Source organism: Seriola dumerili, unplaced genomic scaffold (assembly GCF_002260705.1).
Source record: "Seriola dumerili isolate Sdu_G_001 unplaced genomic scaffold, Sdu_1.0 BDQW01000025.1, whole genome shotgun sequence".
In the NCBI taxonomy this organism is placed as follows: domain Eukaryota; kingdom Metazoa; phylum Chordata; class Actinopteri; order Carangiformes; family Carangidae; genus Seriola; species Seriola dumerili.
In genome coordinates this window covers 23,020,533-23,040,428 of record NW_019174280.1, presented here as the reverse complement: position 1 = coordinate 23,040,428, position 19,896 = coordinate 23,020,533, and the positions used below count along the sequence as shown (strand labels likewise).

Sequence of the window (19,896 nt, the reverse complement as noted above, 5' to 3'; positions counted from 1 at the left end):
GACACCACGGGCAGTAAATATGAAACTGGCTGGATTCCATTTCAAGACTGGTTTTACGATCCTGTATTCCTTCTGTAACATTTTGACAGAAGAAGACTGTAACCCCTTTTTTTTCAAAGCAAGTATTACTCTGAACTCCCTGATCCACAGAGGTGGTCGCTCAGTTGGTACTTTACTCATTTTTTGAGACTTTTTTGCTTTTCTGCTACAACATTTCAGATGGAAATATTGCACTTTTTACACGACTACATTTATCTGACAGATAGAGACACTGGTCATTTTGCATATTCAAATTTTTCCATGGGATTTGTGGATGACATAAGATCAAAAAAGTATTGCTTATATTGTTCTCTCTCTTTTTTCTTACCCTCTTTACTTCCTTCTTTCCTTGTTTCCTTCCTTCAGCTTTATTTCTTCGGATTTAGTGCTAAAACTTGTTTCCAGTTTAACTACAGTATATTATATAACCATAATGAGTTCTTCTGCATTTGTTATAGTTTGTTACATTTAAAGTAAGTTTTGGCAGATGATACTCTTGTACCTAAGTAATATTTTGGATATAATTGAGTGTATTTGCTTTGTGATATTGCTACTTTTTCTTAAACAAAGGATCTGAACACTTCTTCCTCTGAGTGTTGATACTTTTCACAACTTGTGTAAAAATTGATTTTAGCTGAGAGGAAGTCAAGCTGTTGTGTGGTTTGAGAAAACCCTTCCACCCTCATCCTATTAAAATCCTCTTAAAGCCTGGAAAAGCTCCAGAAAAATGATCAAAGCTATGTTTATTTTTTGAGGAGCAGTAGACATTTACAGTGCTACTCGTGCATGATACCAGCTCCTCCTGCAGAACCTGGGGGGATATTTTATGTCTCGCAAAGTACTTTTCTATCAGTGACCTGATTTCACTGACTGTAAAAGATGAGCTGTTATTATTCTTTAACCACCAGCCCACTTTAACACCATAGCAACAGCCCACTTCTGTTTCTCCATCCTCAGTCTATGGAAAATCTGACAGTGAAGCCAGAGCATAAACATACATAAAACTTGCTATCACTCGCTTGTAATGTTAATGATGTAGGAATTTAACCTTGTTCCATTATTATGTCATCACAGGTTGCTTTGGTTGTGAACAACAGTTAAAAGCATTAAATACGGATGGAAAATGTAAGATGTGGAATGTAATAAACTTGTTCTGGCTGCATACCGAGGACAAAGATCTCCACCCCTGTGCTCCTGAGCTGCTTGGCGTAACTCTCCACTGGATCCTCAGATGTGCCATCTGTGACGATCACCAGCACTTTGGGAAAACCCATCCTGGCGCCGGCCGCCTCGGTGAAAGCGTTTTTCAGGATGTAGTTGAGGGCATCGCCTGGAGCGACGAGACAGACAGGTTTTACTCAGCTGGGATTAAGTTTCTGACAATGCACAGCCAGAAGGTGTCTGCACACACAGAGTAGGTTTATCACCTCTTAATTACATTCACTACGCAGTAACACGACCTGACCGAACTGTTGATGGGTTTCTTCACTTCTAAAGAGGTTTGTGAAAACGTATCAGTGTAATGTGAATATGAAAATGTGGAGGAAAAGGGAGAATAAAGGAAATATTCTTAGATCTTCGATACAGAATAATGAGAAAAATAACAATTTATTTAATAACAAAATTTAAAAACAAAAACAGCGTACCTGTCATGGTGTTTCCTCCTTTGTATGGCAGTGTGCTGATGGCCCGCAGCAGCGCCGGTCGTGTCAGGTGTTCGTTCAGGTTGAACTCTGGTCTGGGGGTGTCGCTGTACTGAAACACCCCCACGCGGGTTTTGTCCGCTCCGATCTGAAAGGCTCCGGCCACCGCCGAGATGAAGTTGCGGATATATTTGAAGTTCGGCCTGCCCACGCTCCAGGAGCCATCCACCAAAAACACCACATCGGCGACAGCGCTCACAGAGCATTCTGGGAAAAAGTTTAGGAGGGAAAGCAAGTGATGGAGAAGACAATAAAGAGAGAGAGAAGAAGAAACAAAACAGATATTGCAGGAAATTAACAATAAAAAAATAAAAAATAAAAAATATATATTTTGAGTTTGCAGAATGGAGGTTACAACATTCTTAGAAATGTACTGCACATGCTCAGTGTTGATTATGTTTTATTTGATCAAACCTCGGTATCACTCAAATCAACTCAGTGTGTTTAAAGATCATTATCCTGTTCGGTCGCACTGGATATTGATTGAAACTGCTCAGTTATAGGTAGAAGCAGAAGAATCTCTGCTCTGCTTTCTGGGAGTTTCCTCGTGACTTTTCCTCTCATGAAAAGAAGGAAAAATCAGCACAAGCTCGTCATCATCTGCAGAATGGGGCCAGGGCGGCAGCAGCAGCGCTCTTGTAAATCAGCATCTGTAATGGTTTCCACTTCTCTCAGCACTTCAGGGCTGGGCTCCTCTCAGCTCGCTCCCCCCCGAGCTACAACAGCAGCCTCCCGCCACGCCCACGACCCCCCTCCCACTGAGCATGTGCAGCTTCCTTCACATTGGCATAATTGGCCGGCAGGGGACCAAACCGATGACCAAATACTTCTGAGATTTATGGGGGCCTAATTTTGATTATTCCTATACAATGGGGTGTTGTGTGGTTGGAGCCTCCCTTCGCTGCTGAGCTCAGGCCGATGGACGCCGCCCAGCAGCCAAGGAGAAAACTCGAGAACAAAAAGTGGGAAAGTTGAGGAGGTACGGCAGCGACTTGAACGGGAAGGAAGTAAGACACCCCGTCAAATTAAGATTTAAAATAAACCAACAAAAGGACTTACTGACTGAATCTGTAGGGTCTGGCTTCTTGGATGGTCTGCCACCTGACTCAACTGAAAAACAAGAAAACAATCATATAATTAAAAAAGTTAGATACAATTCAGATAATGTGTTCTGTTTGAAAGTGTCCTCAAAAAAACCCTTAAGCCTCATTTAACGTAATTATTTAGACTTCTCAGATTGGAATAAAACTCTTTCTGTTTCCATGCATGAGATTTATTCTCTCATCTGAATGTTCCTTGAGCAGCATTTCCTCTTCATAGATACAACCAACAACACAAAACCCAAAGGGCGAAACTAACAGGTTGATGTCATTGTTTCTGACAGATTTCCAGGGAATCTGTCAGAAACAATGTCATCAGAGTGTCATCAGAGTATGTGGCGGTGCCAAGCAGGCGTCCCCGTCAAACTACTGCCATGACATTAGTGAAGACCTCAGTTGCTGCTGGAAATCTGGGTCACTACTCATCCAGTGATGCATATGTAATGTCAAATGAGACTTTAACTTTTTACAGGACTTGTGTGACTTTTAAGCTGCTAAAACTGTCTGCACTTGTCTTATCTTCCCTTACTGTATCTGCAGTTGGAGGACTGTATGTATTGCTTCTACATCCAATATTTCTCAGAAAAAAAGATCAAAAATTTTAAAAAAGCAAGAAAAATAAACATAACTGTGTGCAACAGTTTTACCGTCTCATAGCTTTAATTATCTTGTGACTCATCATCTTTTATCTTGAAACCTCCTGGCAGGTCCTGACCTGCTGGTTTGGGAGCAGAGATCCCAACCACTTCTATGTTTTATAAAAGATTTATATTTTGAAAAAAAACGCTTTTTAAAATTCTATTGTTGATGTCTTGTTGCTCATGTGTTTTCATTTGTCTCATTTTTGCTTTTGATTTATGCCGTCAGTGATGAAGCCAAAGAGTTATTTTCCGCATCGTGGAATATAAATTTCCCAACTTACTGTCTAAGTGTCTATCTCATTTTGTCTCTATAAAAAAAGTCATTCAAAAAGTCCACAGCTGCTTCAAATACTGAGGTACACCTTGGAAACAGCAGCTGAGAAAACAGTCTCACCACTAGGAGCATTTAGAAATTTCTCTGGAGCTTTTACATAATCTTCATCAGCAGATGGACTTTACCCAGTTACCATGGATTCAATTTTTTTCCCAGCATTTTAAAGACTTCTCATCCATGTTGTCTTAAAATCCCAATAGTCCCTTTTGGTAAATATAAAAGAAGTCTGATGATTATTTTCTTAAAATTTGATTTAATTTTACCGGTGAAATCTAAAACAATGGGGTTTGTGTCCCCACACAGTTTCAGACTGCAGGAAACACTTCACAACAGGAATTAGTAGGTTCCCTGATGCAGAGTTACTGTCCTCTTCAGTCTACAGCTTTCACATTTTTGCACTGCTGAAAAACTGGCTTCACCGATATTCAGAGTTTGTGGTAAAACTGTTTTGTTGACTGTTGTCTCCAATTAAATTACGATCCCAATTTTTAGATCATAATCTTTAGTCTCACAAAATGTCACATAATTTTTATCTCCTGGTGAATATTAACTATGAACTCTGTGGTGATCGCTTTCTCAATAAACTACATTTATTTGAAAGGTTCTCATCCTGAGCTGAACTTGTAAAAACAAAATCATAAAAATGAAAAAGTGCAGAGGGTGAGCAAAATACAGAAAACAGATTTCTTCGTTGAGACTGTTCTTGGAGATGTTGTTTTATTTAGACTATACTATGTTGACAGATGTTTCTCTTATTTTGTCCACTCAGTGTAAAGGGCCCTTAGCAATGAGTTTGGTTTTTAGATTAAAGTAGATCATCATCATGGTGACTTCCTGCCAAAACTCACCAGTTGCAGACAAACTTTACCAGATTTGGTTAGACGTCTGGTGCTAATCTACATACACACACACACACACACACCGAGAGAGAGAGATAGTGACTCACGTGTGATCTGGCCGGTGATGGGTAGACTCTCCTCTGATCCGGCGTATGCAGATATCGTTACAGAATAATCCACATTCGGAGTCAGGTCTGAGATGGAGGTCTTAGTTGCAGATGCAGGAAGAGTAAATTCTTTTGTTGGTTCATCTACAAGAATGCACAAAGTCAGAGGGAAGCCATTAGGAAACTATTGCATTACTTCATTTCTCCAAGAGTCAAAACAGGGCTTCAAAACGAACCTGATTCTTACTATTGACCTGAGGACTGGAAGAGCCGTGTAAACACACAACAATGTGATTCAATTTAATGAAAACTTTCCGCATTAGTATGAATCAAAACACATTATTCGAACTCTTAAATACTCTTAAATTTTCCATTAAGACTATAATTAAAATGCTTCAGCTTCAAATAGTCATGAAATCTTTATTAGATTTCCGATGCCTGTTGTGTGAGTTTACAGGATTATTTATGTGAAAAGACCCATTTAATGTTTACAAAGCCCATTAAATAACACCTTGTGCCTTCACTTGTACTCAATGTGACAGTTAAAAATACTTTCTTTCTCATTTTAAAGTAACTTTAATTAATTTAATTGACAGACAGAGAATTACGTTGTGGTTTATAGGCAAAGACTTGTCTTTTAAAAAAAACCCTAGAGTGACAAATAAACGGTTAAATAAAGGGATTGAGGTAGTTTTGTTGGCAGATTCTTGTCTACCAAAAGTTTTCATTGTGTTTTTAAATAAGTGCTTAAACGTTAAAGGAATACTTTTCTTTTCAGGAATTAGACAGGAAAATCAATATAAATCTGTTTGTGCTTTAGGTATTAAGATGGAATCAGGATGTGGTTAGCTTAGCATAAAGTTTAGCATAAAGACTGGAAGTAGATGGAAGCAGCTAAAGTCCAAAGTTCAGACTTATTTTACTCTTCAGTCTAAAAAGGTCAATTACTAGCAAGCTAATGTTAGTTTTGTCAGCTGGCTAGTTCAGTTAGCCTAAACTGTACAGCAATTACACCTGGCAGTTTCAAAATTAAAATTTGGAAAACAAATTTGTTCTGTCAGTTAGTTAGTTGGTTTAGCTAAGAGTACCTAACTGTTACACTTTGCCATTAATGAATGTAAATATGCAAGCTAAGGTTAGTTAGGTCAATTAACTAGTTGTTATCTAACAGTATGTAACAATTGATTGCAGTTGTTGACTTAAAATGTGTAAGTTAATTTTAATTCTGTTGTTTGGCAAGTCCAGTTGACTCACTGTAAGTAGCAGTTACTAGTAGCAGTTAGAAACATGTAAATATGCAAGGCACCTTAGTTATCTCAGTTAGCTAGTTTGTTTACAAGCTAGTTTACAACTAGCAGCTACTACATTTACATTTGTAAGCTAATATTAATCAATGTTAATTCAGTTAACTAATAATACATAACAGTTACACCTAGCAGTTACTGAATGAAAATATGCAAGCAAACGTTAGTTCTGTCACTTAACTAGTTTAGATAACTAACTGTACGCAGCTGTTACACCTGGCAGTTAATGAATGAAAATATGCATGCTAATGTTAGTTCTTTTAGCTAGCTAGTACCGTGAGCTAACTGTACGTAAGTTACACCTCACAGTTAACGAATGTAAATATGCATGCTAACTTTACCTAGCAGTTACTGACTGACAATATGCAAGCAAACGTTTGTTCTGTTGCTTAACTAGTTCAGATAACTAACTGTACGCAACCGTTACACCTGGTAGTTAATGAATATAAACATGCAAGCTAACTTAAGTTCTGTCGGTGAGCTAGCTAGCAATTAGTACAGCTACGTAATTGTTACACCTAGCGGTTACTGACTGAAAACATACAAGTAAACGTTAGTTCTGTCGCTTAACTAGCTCGGATAACTAACTGTACGCAACCGTTACACCCGGCAGTTAATGAGTGCAAGCTACTGTTAGTTATTTTAGTTAGCCAGTTCGGTGAACTAACTGTACGTAACTATTACACCTCACAGTTACTGAATGTGAACATGCAAGCTAACGTCAGTTCTGCAAGTTAGCTAGTTTGGTGAATTACCTGTACGTAACAGTTACGCCTCACAGTTACTGAACGTATAGAAGCTAATATGAATTATCATTATTATGCAATCTAACGTAAGTTCTGCCACTTAACTGGTTCAGATAACTAACTGTACACAACCGTTACACCTGGCAGTTAATGAATGCAACTATGCAAGCTAATGTTAGTTCTGTTACTTAACAACATAAATGTTACTGAATGTAAATATGAAAGCTAACTTAAATTCTGTCAATGAGCCAGTTCATTTTGTTAAGAGTGCTTACCCGTCATTATTATTTATATTATTAAATGTAACTGTAAGCTAATATTAGTTCTGTCAGGTAGCTAGTTAGTAATTAGTTCCGTTATGTAGCAGTTACATAAAGCAGTTACTGTGTGAATATTTATTAGCACCTAAGCTCTACAACTCTGTGGTGCATAGATGAAGACTTAGTTAAGTTGGCAGCACACTATTGTCTAAAATATTGTGCTGTAGCATTTAGATTTCTCTTCAATGGAATTAAGTGCAAACCCTGGATGTTTAAGTTATTTTGAGTGAAATGTGGAGGCAGCTGATGTGACATCTTTTCCAAAACCATCTCAGCTGTTAAATTAATGTTCCATTGGCTGTTGAATGGCAGCACAGCCGGCTGCCAATTACTGTTATCCATACATAATGTTTTTTTCTTTCTTCCCCGTCAGTTTTTATCATTAGAGCTGCCAGGGCCAAACGTGTGTCTGCACAAATCTTCAGATAATTGCGGGGAGTGTCTTGTCTTGCCAGGCACAGCGATGTGTTAGAGAGTTTACAACACCTGTAATGTTATGGGCTCGGCAGGACAGAACTCGCAGGTTTAATGAGCACCCACCTGTGTCTGAGGTCACTTGTATTCTGTAGCCCTGTATCCTTGACTGTGGTCTGCTCCAGATCATTTGCACTGTGTTCTCATTTAAAATCTTAAACCTCAAATCTGATGGAGGGTTGACTGTGAAGAGAAAGCATCAACACAGTTAATCCCGCAGCTTTAGCACGTGAATGTATTGTAATGTTGAATATGACAGGATTTTCCCAACAGTCAACACTTCCAGGGTGAAGTAAGACAAGTTCACTGTTGGAGCAAACAACACGAGACAATCCCAAACTACAGATGTGAGGGAAGCCATTTTGGAGGAAAAAAAAATGACTTTTGTTTGAGCTTGTTTGGCCAGTGGCCACAGTCAACAACTCAAGCAACAACACAGTGAGACAACAAACACAACAAAACAACAACACACTCCCTAAGTTTAGAACATTTAAGAAATAAAACAAACAAGGCGGGAAGATCGAAACATGAATTTTGGCTGTGACCAGGGCTGTGGAAGGTTAAAACAGGCCGATTTGAAATCAATGAGCAACTAATACCTAATTGTGATTGGTATTTAGTTGTAATCACTAGTGAATACCTTCTGTCTATACTCCAGGTCAGACAGGGAACTCAGGTGTCTTTTATAAAAAAGTATTTTATAAAAATGAAATTCATTTTTTCAAGTCAAGTCAAAAAATCAAATTGCTGAAATTGGATAAGTGAATTTAAGACCGAATTTCAACATGGAAATTTCAAAATTGAACATCTGGACAATCGGGGGAGAATGAAATTTTGGAAAATCACCAGCCACTTTAAAAAAAATAAATAAATAAATAAAAGTTTCCCAACCTGGCAACAAACTACAACATGGACCGGCTGACATCCAGTAGACTGTCCATGACCTCAATCCAACTCATGATGTTGAATTGACAAACAACAAAAAAAACACACAGATGTGATAAAACTCTCCGGTATTGATTATACAATGGATAAAGAGCTGATTGATCGCTGTCATCGTCTCCATTGCAAACCTCATAAAAGAATACACAATGTCGGTTAAGACATGTGTACGTCTTTTTCCTGCTTACACTACCCAAAAATTTGCACCAGGGGTTTTTAAATTATCTGAGCTCCTGATAGGACTTTTAGATTTAATCACTTAAATCTTCCGTTACTTTTGTCAAACATCCAGTGAAAAGTCTGGGAATCCTTTCAGGATCTGGACTATAATTTAAGAACCACTGGCTCTGGTGTTGGTTAACCAACAAACAGGGTAAAAGTGCGCACAGATTAAAGTTTCGAATCTTCATCACTGACATGGAGGATCATGCACGTGTACATGAAAAGTTGTTTTTAACAACTTGGAGCAACGGACAAAAAGTTTCCATGTACACAAGGGACCAGAGATTGTTCCTAAAAAAAAATATTTTAAAATGATATTCTTCAGGTTGGGGTGGAAAACTCCAAATATAACGCAGCCTACCTGAAAATCTAGCTTGCTATGATGCACCATTATTTAAATCTGCTTTACTGGCTAGACTCACTAAAATTAGACATGCTAATCTTGTTAAGAGCTTTAAATATAATATAATAATAATAAGTCAAAGTCCTGTAATTAAACAAGTTAAAACAGCTAATGCAGATTCAGTTCACAACTCATGATGACAATGTTTTTACTCGAAAGTAGGGGTGAGTAATACCAAGCAATAACACGGGCTGAATCACTGATTCTGACACTTTCTATTAAAAGACGTTAGTGTATTATTAACCTGTCACCCACACATTATGATGATTGATTTATGGGGTGAATGGGCTTCATTAATAGACTCCTTCACAGGTTTATAATGGCAGATCTTAAACCAAATACTGCTTGTTTCCTAAACTGAAATCTAAGCTCTTCATGTCACAAACAGGTGGAAACCGTGCGTCTAATTCTTAATCTTTTCATGCTGGAGGAACGTTATCATCACGTCTGCAGCGGGTAATCTGAGCTCCGGAGTTTGAGCTCATTTTATTAAATTTTGCAGCTGCACAGATTCTCGTGAAGTTCTACAGAAACACACAAATTAGGGTCAAATTACTAAGAGAAACAAAAAAACAAACACATCATACCACAGATAATCTAGCTAGAGTTTAAAGATGACTTTTTTTTTTCTAGACCACCAACCAGTTCATCTGTTAGTGTGCCAGTGAAGAATATCACAGTAAAATATTGTCGTGAAGCCAAGACTCGGGGTCAAGGCTTGACTGGGAGGTGTGACAGGACGTCAAAAACTGAGGAACCACCAACCTGGTGAATCAATTCAAGGGCCGCGGGCTCCTGCTTCTGTTTCCAAACGGGTCTATTATAACCAAAACTACCCAAAAACTCTCATCCAGAGGAACACACACACACACACACACACACACACACAAACACACACACTCACTCACACACCATCCTCACTCACATCCAGGCTTTGGAGCTTTTCGTTGAGGTTTTCCTCTCTGCTCTAAAGCGCTTTTAATTTGTAATTTTTCACCTCAGATGTGACAGTTTAGAGCAGAGGGCTTCCTCATCCCAGCTTTTTTATCTTCAACGTGCTTCAGCCTTTAACTCGGGCCCCAACACGTCAAACCATTCCACACGGTAGAATATATACGACGCCGTTACGATGCTGTGACCCCTGGAAAGGCAGCGGGGGCCCCTGGCGGGACATTAAAGCGGGGGTCACAGGAGGTCAGAAACTCTCCTGGAAGTAGAGGAGTGGAGGCTTCTCCTCCTGTGATCCAATGAGTTTTTACTGCACTTTTCTTTTTTTTTTTCTTTTACTTTAAGCTGAGAGAAAATCCAGAGGCGCAGACTCTCTCCTGCCCTAACCTCTCAAACCTCTGGAAAATAATGTGAAACTCATATTTTGTCTTTCCGTTCCATCAGGAGAAAAGACGTAGGGAGGAAACTTGGCCACGTGCCGTCTGGGTTTTTTTTTCTTTTTCGTTTTTTCTTCTTTTTTTTTTTTTGAAACTGGAGAAATGTATGCTACAGGAACAGATAGGAGAATTTGAGCAAGGGCCCCTCCTGGTGTAAAAGAGATCAAACTACATGTCTGGGATGAAAAGATGCCCTACTTGACCTACAGAGGAACATTTATTACTACTTCTACAGGCTGACATGGGATCACACTGGGGCTAAAACACATGCTTTTATTACATTTTTACTGTAAATGATCATTTTTAAGAACCTTCACTGTCTGTAAATTCTAATGGAGTAAATCCAGGCGGCCTGAAGTCGGAAAAAAGATGGAAAAAATTCACCTTTTCTACCAATATTGCTGGTTTTTCTTCATACAGGCGACTTCCTCGCTAACTGGACGCCATGTTTCATTGTACTTTTATGTCTCAGCTACATCACTGCTGTGAGCAAGTTGCATTCATGTCTTAAACCACTTAAAAGAATGCTACTGGTCTGGACAAAAAGCTCCTATTCATAAATTCAAACCAGATATCTGCAGCCGAGACAGTTTTTCTCCTCAAGAGGAAATCTGGCGAATTCCTGATGGAAACTGGAATTATTGGAGTGAAAACACAGATAATCAATCAAAGATTAAACCGAGGCTGAAAAAGACAAATCAGGTCAAACAAATCAATTCACCAACACACACATTTTCTTTCACTATGTGATTTTTTTTTATTCAGACTAAATATGCAGCTACACATTGCAGGCAGAGAAAAGACAGAGGTGAGAGGAGTTGAAGTGAGATGAGTTGGATCATAGTGAGAGGAGGAGGAGGAGGAGGAGGAGGCTTTACCTGGTTTCTGGGCCTGAGCGGAGGACAGCAGCAGTGCCAGGAGGGCAGCCGCCGCCAGAGACAGCCTGCACTTCATCTTCAGCTCCTCAGCTCAGCAGCACATGAATGAAGCTGCGACAGGAACGAAGGAGGCGGTTAGACCTTCACCATCAGCCCGCCACAAGCCCCGAGACTGTGAAGCTCACGGCTCCTTCACCCGCTACATGCAAATCTATTGTTAGTTATCTGCTTAAAGGCCACATGTAAACTGCTGTGAAGGCAGCCGGGAAAAATAATACATGAAAAGCTCTATATGTGTGAATGGATAAAGTCCAAAGCTCAAAAACTGAACAGCTTTTAACAATCAATAAACCAGAGTAAACTTCAGAACTCTAATGAGAGCTTATCAAGTGCATTTACTCTGCAAAGGGTCCAATCCACTAACTACTGCTTCGGCTGATGAGAGTCACCCAGACTAGCAGAGACAGCGTCTTTCCACAGATCAGAATAACCGAGCATCGACTCCTGGCGCCGTGCGTAATTACGCACCGCAAAGCAAGAAATAGTAGAAAAAGTCCACGCGGTTCTGGAAATATTCCGAATAAAATGTGCTTGTAATGTGCTTGATATTAGAGATAGTTAAGTCTAGAAAACCTTGTCTTCTAATGAATTAAATCAGCTATCATGATATCGCCTGGAGCTCAAATAATTCACCTGAAACTGCAAAACTCAAAAACCATGCATCACTGACCTAGAGAGGAGACTGTAGGAATTCTTTGCTTTGGTTTTTAAAAAAAAAATAAAATAAAAAAGGTTAAATCTCTGTTGTAGACCCCAGCCTGAGGAGAGGGAGAGTGAGGTGGTCCGGTGTTGAAGTCAGAGCGCTCAGCGGGTTTTTGGTTCCCAGACGCGTCGCGAGCCTCTTTCCAAGTGGGAAGACTCTCCACACAATCTGCTACTTAACAGGGGGGCTGCTCCCAGCTCTGCCTGCCCCGCCGCGAGCTCTTACGACATCCAGTCGGGCCAAAAAATGATGTGTAACCTCTCTGAAAGTGCTGGGACACACACACACACACACAGAGAGAGAGAGAGAGAGAGAGAGAGAGAGAGAAGACACACACACACGCACGAACACACACACTCGGAAACTTTTACATAGTTTTCTGCATTCCTTTCCGGTGATGGAGGGCTTCTGTGCGTCTCGGCCGCAAAGAGAGAGAGAGCTGTGCAGATCTGCTTTTCGGGAAGAGGGGGATCAGAGGAGGGAAACTGTCAGAGGTTTTTACCCCCTTTTTCATTTCGTGAATCAATGGGAAAATATTACGCAGTCCTGTAAAGTAAACCCCAACTCAGTCTTTTCCTTTTTAACGCATCGCTCCAGTGTCAGGGACGGAGCCCAGGGTCCTCAGCAGGATTTCATCAAAGTGACTGAGCTGTTAGTTATACAGTTAATTACTACAGAAACTGAACATGACTATAGTGAGGATACGTGACATTTTATCAAGCATTCCTAAATCCTACAATTTGGTCAAGAATCCGCAAAATGTATTTGGTCACCGTGTCTCTGAACTCAAAGAGCATTTATTTTCCTTATTCTAAAAGGTTTTTTTCAGTCTTCAATCTGCCAAGTATTACAACAGCAAATCTCAAAGTTCAGTGTGATGCCCCCAAAATCTCATAACCCCAGAGTTGGTACACTGTGAGGTTACACCATCATTTCACAAACACACAATTTGTGTCAACGCCCTCAGTTGTGTCAAAGCAACCCCCAAAATTGTTTAGTTGTCTTTATGGTGATGTCATGAGCTAAAGTTTGTCAAAGCTCATTTAAAACGCCCCCAAAATAAATCATCATCACTAATTTGCACTGGCTCTGTCAGAGTTTGTGTGTTGCCTCCAATATTTACTAGAATCAGTTTGTGAGTTAGTGTCTCCAAATTTGTCAAATGAACCAACACACAGTGTTTCAGATTCTCACACCATCATCATCATCATCATCATCATCATCATCATCAGCAGCAGCAGCAGCAGCAGCAGCAGCAGCAGCAGCAGCAGTGTGTTATCTTACACAGCAGATTCCTCAGTGCGGATCAGTGAGGGAGAAGCTGCAGCTCAGCTGGTGACTTTAAGTGTTAAATGATGTGTGGTGGGTGGGGACTGATAGCAGAGCAGGCCCGAGGCCGTCTCCTCTTGCACTCTGCTTAAATTAAAACAGACAGCAGAGAAGAACCCACCCAACACTCACAGCAGAGATGAACATGAGGAATCTGCCAAATGATAAATTCAGATTCTTTAAGGTTTTTTTGTTGTGATTTCTGAGAGTCTCTGCAGCAGCAGCAGCAGCAGCAGCAGCAGCAGCAGCAGCAGAGTTAACGACAGGATGTAATTATTTAGTTTCAGACACACTGTTGTTTTAAAGGATTAATGCTCCAACACTGATTTTGTTGAAATCGCTGAGACGGTGGAAGAGTCTCAGTGATTTCTTTGTAAATGTCGCCCTCTAGTGACGGACACCTGAACACTCACACAGGGAAACGTTCAGTTTTAATAATTAACGAGCAGTTTTATACTTTTCTACATGAAATGTTTGTTAATGTTAAACAGTGAGGAACTCTGTCAACGGGCTTTCTGCAGTTTCACCAAGTTCAACTCCCTAAAACGACTAAATGTAATTTAAAACCCGTTTCATGGACGACAAGCAAGAGATGGTATGACCTGCCATCAGTTACCACGTGCACATCTATAACCACATTTTCTGTCACTGCGTCCCAACCGTGTAACAATAATTATTTACAATATTATAAATGAATCACTGAACACAATATAAATCATGATGAGCAGCAGGAATGGATGGATCAACAAACTCAGTAGAATTTTTTCTAACACCAGAGATCTGGGACAGAGGAATAAAGAGAAGTACCAGATTGGTTGTTTTTCTTTTGAAGGATCTGAAATCAATACTTTCAGACCTGCAGATGCCCTGTCTGGAGATTAATGTCCAACATTCATTCAAGTTTTAATGTTCATTTTAAGTCTTCTCATGTGGTGCTTGTGGTTTCTTTGTTGTGAAGCACTTTGATGCATTTCTTGTTTGACAGGTGCAATATAAAGTTTATTATTATTATTAGTCACTTTCAGGTTGTTGTGATTCAAAATCTGTTTAGTGCAGTTGTTTTTATTAAGTTTCTTGTATGACAAAGAAATTTAAGGGAGTTTGGTTGATGTTGCTGTTCAGCGTTTGTTCATATTGAGGTTTTTCTATCATTTGTATTTGCAGTCAACTTTTCAGTGGCACCACCTTCTGCTGAAGAAACGGTCCCATTGAAAAGTGGAGTTCTGGATTATTGAGCAGAAGCAGAACTTGTTTCTAAAACATTTGAGCACAGTCGGTTTGTGTCGTGCAGGATTTGAGGCTTGTTTTAAAAACTTCCCTCGTTCTCAGACCACAGACACATTTTACAGTTTGACACTGAACATTGTATTTGACCGGATTTCACCAGCATTTGAGACACAATTATATATAACGTATTAATGGCTCAGACAGACACGCAGGTTTGAGTCATGAGATTTTTTATTTGATCCTCAAGTCATCAGGGAGAGTACAAGAAATAAATATTGATCCCATGAACATGAAACAAAATCCCACCACGACGGAAACACACACGGCCCGACACAGATGGACAGCTGGCCGGTTTTTAAAACGCAGGTAAACGGCTGAAGCAGTGGAGTTAATTCTTCTTAGGGTACGCTGCGTTCCACAGCTCGTACAGGACGTATCCGGTTCCTGAAAGAACACCAGGCTGGTCACTGACACATGACGGCACACAGTCACATTTAGAGACAGTTTGATTAAAACAGCTTCTGTTTTACAGCAAATGACAAACACTAACTCAATTATAATTATTAGTTTTCCCATTTTTCTATTCCATCATTTTCATTTTTTAATATCAATTAATTTGCCAATTTGAGAAAATGATTTGGACCCATCACAGCTTCCCAGAGCCCGAGGTCGATCTTCAAACTACTGCAAAAACAAAAAGATATTTACTTTACAATAACAGAAAAGCAGCGGGTGAAAACCTTTGCAAGTTCTGCTCGGAAAAAAGGAATTAAATAATGAACTGATTAGAAGTCCAAATCTAAAAACTTCATGCTACACTGCAGAACTTGTACAGATTATTTTAATGTAAGATAATGGCGTCAAGAACTTTATAATTTGTGCTCTTGAATTGTAGTACGTTATAGTAAACTGCCTCAGCATTCAGCGTGGTGCCATCAGTCTGCCAGGAGTTTGAAGAAGATATTTATGAAGTTTTAATGAAGTGGACGACATCCACAGTATCACTGAAGTTTTACAGCGTCAGTGATCCTGTAGATGACATTTCAGGCCACACGTTGTGTTTAAACAGCCAAAACCTGAAGTGTCAAAGTCCGAGATCTAAATAAAACTGTACTAAACCAAAGCAATGCACGGTGAGAGCGTGAAGGGACACACAAGACAAACTGTCGGCATGAAGGTGATTAGTTTTGCAAAGTCCAGCTCATGAATCAATAAATCACATGCACAGAGTTGTTATTTTCTCTCTCCATGACACCTCCCGTCTCCCTGGGCCGGCGACGCTGCGGCACTACAAACTACTTCAGTGTGCGACCACGACCGGTAACAGAAACAACTGCTGTACACAGAAGCTGTATCTAACGTGGAATCTATCGCATTATAGCCAATACCTGATTAGCTGATTAAAGTCAGTGCTGGCACTTAGCACATTAGTTCTGCATTAGACACATCAGGTGCTTGCCTGTCATCTTTGTCAAGAGATGATGTTGATCCTGGTGTCAGTTAAAGAGCAGATAGAAGCTAGACTTTTCCTGCATCCTCCGACAGCTCACAGCAGTGATCCAGTGAAAATAAAATGGCATTCAGTGTTTTTATCAGGAGAGTAAACAGCATGAAAACTGTTCCTGTTTCAATACAAATACTCCTTCTGACCTGAGTCCAGTTTTCAGATGAAGAGCTCACCTACGTTTTTTTTACTTTTGTTTTAAAATGTTAAAAAAAAATATTACTTAACAATCCTGAAAGAAGAGATGAGAAGTTTAAATCGGATAAAAAGAAGAAAGACTCTCTCACCGAAGACAGTCAGTGTCATCGTCGCTCTGTAGAGCAGAGCGTCTGCTGGGCCTCCTTTTAAATGAACCGGCAGCCCGTTGTCCTCCTGCAGAGAGAAACATGAGGAAACTGAGAACAGCAGCAGACGGCAGCTTGGCACGGTCAGTCACTTTGATGCAACTGGAAAAACTGTCGGTGACCGACTCCAATCTCTCATTTATAAATGTTTTCACTTTGACCAGATTCTCTTTCTCAATCTTTTACTTGGCCTCGTCCGAGGGAAAAAGTCATGAGGCGCGTCGGCTTCTGGCCGTTCGAGATTCTCGGTTTGTGTTGTTATTATTATTCATTATTTTTTTGAGGATCGTTCAAGACAACTCTGATTTTTAGGGGGTTATAAGCAGCAACGTTTCTCACGAGTCTTGCCGAGGTCAAGCAGCGGCTGCAGTGTTCGGTTTCTCAAGTTTGAGCCTCAAAAATGTGGGATGTAATTGGTTTGGTCAATCCCACACAGTGTGGAGAGGCAGAGGGAATATTACCGTGCACTTTCATACACATAAAGCAAACGGATTTATCTGTGGATCTTATTTTGATCATAGTGGCACTTTACATCACTTTATCCAGCAGCAGGTCACATCTGTAAAACCGTTTTATGATCTCACAGATCTAATGTGACTGAAACCAACATTTACATCCCACTGTACCATTGAACTCTATTTTTTTTTTTTTAATGGACATACATTAAGTCTGTTGCACGAGTCAGTAGCTGTTGGAAAAATGTAGTTTGAAAATGATTTCAACCCGGAAGTAAGATTTGATCAGTGAGCAGAGAGAGACATCACTGAAACCAAGAAAACACCAGCAGAGGCCGGGACACAATAATAATGACATAAGGTCTGTGTGTGGAACAACATGTGACTGAATCACGGTGACGTAGGTCTGGATAACGTGGCTCAAATCATTCACAGCTGCTTTTCGGGAGAATCAACCCAAATCGAGAAACAGAAAAACAACAGTCGTGTGTGTTTTGACGCTCATCATTCCCCATTTGGTACGCGACCTTAAAAAGCCAAACCACAGACTGTATCACAAACATGTGGACAAGTTTAGTCCTGCATCAGATGTTCCCTGCAAATATCTGATAGATAAACAGAGTTCTTTATCAGTCGTAAAGCGCCACTGAAACAATGCAATTTAACCGAATAACTACCAACTACATCTAAATAAAGCACAGTGGTAATCACTGGAAGAGGTGAAAGGTCAGTAGCTGTGGGGTCTGTGGGGCTGGAGAAGGAGAATCTTCTTCCTGTTCAGTGATCCAGGGCTTGTTGTTGGGGAAACATGGCGCCGTCCTGGTGGTGGACAGTGCTGTCCACACAGAAGTTTATGTACTCTGTTATGCAGTTGATATCAGCTGATGTCGTCTCCATGGCGCTCACGGAGTACATTTCAGTCTGAGACCTCAAAATATCCTTGCAGAGCCTCATTAGCTGCCTGTGACCACCTCCTCAGTTCTAGTGTTCACAGACTCCTGCTGGACAATGTGAGGAGGTGTGATTCATGTTTTATGTTAGCATAGAGTAAATCCAGTTCTCTCTGGTGGGTGAATTAGTGTGGCAGAAAGGGTAAGGTTTGTAATTCAACAGCTGATGGTGGGATATGAACAGCAAAGTCAATGAGACATCTGAACTCCCTCGGCAGATAATAAGGTCACAGACTCACGGCCAACAGTTCAACATTCAGGCTACAGAGATAAGGGTTTACACTTTCTCCTCCTTGCTCTCAGTTTGGCTCTGACCCTGCACCCCAAGCGTCTCCTCCTCAACTCACTGAGAATCTGGTTTTTGCTCTAAGCAAATTGGGTTTGGAGCAAGAGATCAGCTGATCACTGGCTTATTTGAGCAACATAGGGACCTCCCTTTGATATGGTGGCCCAGTAAAAAGCATGTATATAAAAATTTAAAAAAAAACACCAGGAAAACAATGTTACAACAACGTTAACAGGAGCTACTGCAACCACCTTTAGTATTTCTTGAAAAACAATTACTTTTATCAAACAGCTGCCCACTAAATGACTAATTTTGCAGCTGTATAAATGATACCACTGATTTACTGCACAGTCATAGAGTAGTGTGCTACGTGCTGAGGGAACAAATGGGGCTTAGCTCTGGTTTTAAGCACTCTGGGGACTAATTTAGTAGCTCAGCAAGAAGAGTCGTCAGACAGTTTTTAAAGAACACATGTGCTTCGTATACATGTGTGCCTCAATTCCCAGGTCATAGTAAAAATTAGTTTTTAATGTATTTAATCAGTTTATTGAGGTTTTACCTGAAACAGCTTCTGTTTCTCTGGGACTCTGTTCTTCATCTCCCGGCGGGCAGAGCTGGAGATACTCCGCCGGGCAACCTGCTGCAAACCCTGGAAACAGCCGATAAGCAGCACAGTTACCACACACAGGAGGACATGGACAACACACTGAACCCAATTTGAGTAAATTTACATGCACACCGCTTTTAAAATATAAGAAATAACCGACTGAAACCGGCAAAACACGAGTGACACTGGCATGGAGGGTAAGCTAATGCTAGCTCCTCCGACGTCCTGACAGTATGACTTTGACCTCTACAAAACACTTTCAGGCTAAATGTTGCCGCGCTTTTGGTACCCGCCAATAGTTCAGAAAACACACAGCTAACTCTCGAGTTAAGTGACAAAGCTACAAGGCAGGATGGAAGTTAAAAGTTGAAAAGAACTTACAAATACGTGTCTGTACATCTCCACAATTCTGTCACACAAGGACACCGGAAAGCTCAACTTCCGTTTCAGTTTCTTCTTCTTCGTCGCGGGTATTAACGGCAGACTGCGCTCTGCTGCCCCCTGCGGTGTTAAACACGAACGCATCTCTGACTCAGGGTTTCTTTTAAGGCTCAGTTCCCCCAGAAATACAGTCAAACATCTCAAGCATTCATCCTACATCATCCATATTTGTTTGATATGAGATCTGAGATTTTGAAAAAGCCTAATTTTGTCCCTGGTGTTACTTTAATAGGGCAACTCTTCACTTCCCCAACAAATTAAATTTGAATTGTTGAATGAATTGTTTGTTGTTAAGGCTCTAATGATACAGCCATTCATTTATTTTGTATTAATGCCATATACGTTTTTCAGTGGAAAAATATTTTGTTCATTTCTCTAAATGGTTAGAAAAATAAAGACAAATTATTACAAATCATTTACAATCTTTAAAAAAAAAACAAAAAACAAACAAATCGTAAAAACCATTAAGTTTTATCGATGACTGTTAATATTTAACATGTAATTCAAAGATCTATCCATTTCAATATTTTTACCTTGTATCTTCAGTTTTTAT

At 40.0% G+C, this 19,896-nt stretch overlaps 2 protein-coding genes across 2 annotated transcripts in view; both read right to left on the bottom strand.

Moving 5' to 3' along the window:
• The window catches only part of LOC111237716 (collagen alpha-1(XII) chain-like), a 110,584-nt gene extending 98,368 nt beyond the window's left edge, over window positions 1-12,216 (bottom strand). The window contains exons 1-7 of the mRNA XM_022766920.1: window positions 12,168-12,216; window positions 11,438-11,548; window positions 7,674-7,790; window positions 4,764-4,907; window positions 2,802-2,852; window positions 1,686-1,949; window positions 1,205-1,369 (exon numbers count right to left, since the gene is read on the bottom strand). Of these exons, the coding sequence (XP_022622641.1) occupies window positions 1,205-1,369; window positions 1,686-1,949; window positions 2,802-2,852; window positions 4,764-4,907; window positions 7,674-7,790; window positions 11,438-11,513 (817 nt within the window). The 5' untranslated portion in view covers window positions 11,514-11,548; window positions 12,168-12,216. The remainder of the gene's footprint in view (window positions 1-1,204; window positions 1,370-1,685; window positions 1,950-2,801; window positions 2,853-4,763; window positions 4,908-7,673; window positions 7,791-11,437; window positions 11,549-12,167) is intronic.
• A 2,753-nt stretch (window positions 12,217-14,969) lies between these two features.
• LOC111240411 (cytochrome c oxidase subunit 7A2, mitochondrial) lies at window positions 14,970-19,366 on the bottom strand. The gene is made up of 4 exons (XM_022770417.1): window positions 19,284-19,366; window positions 18,855-18,944; window positions 16,548-16,632; window positions 14,970-15,200 (listed from the first exon to the last, which is right to left on the bottom strand). The coding sequence occupies exons 1-4, from the start codon at window positions 19,299-19,301 to the stop codon at window positions 15,145-15,147; spliced, it is 249 nt and encodes an 82-aa protein (XP_022626138.1). The 5' UTR covers window positions 19,302-19,366; the 3' UTR covers window positions 14,970-15,144.
• Window positions 19,367-19,896: the final 530 nt, after the last annotated feature.

Coding starts and splice junctions, on each gene's coding strand:
- LOC111240411 (XM_022770417.1), bottom strand. Junction 16,633..18,854: donor AGAAACAGAAGCTGTTTCAG/GTAAAACCTCAA, acceptor TTCTCTCTGCAG/GAGGACAACGGGCTGCCGGT. Junction 15,201..16,547: donor GATGACACTGACTGTCTTCG/GTGAGAGAGTCT, acceptor GTGTTCTTTCAG/GAACCGGATACGTCCTGTAC.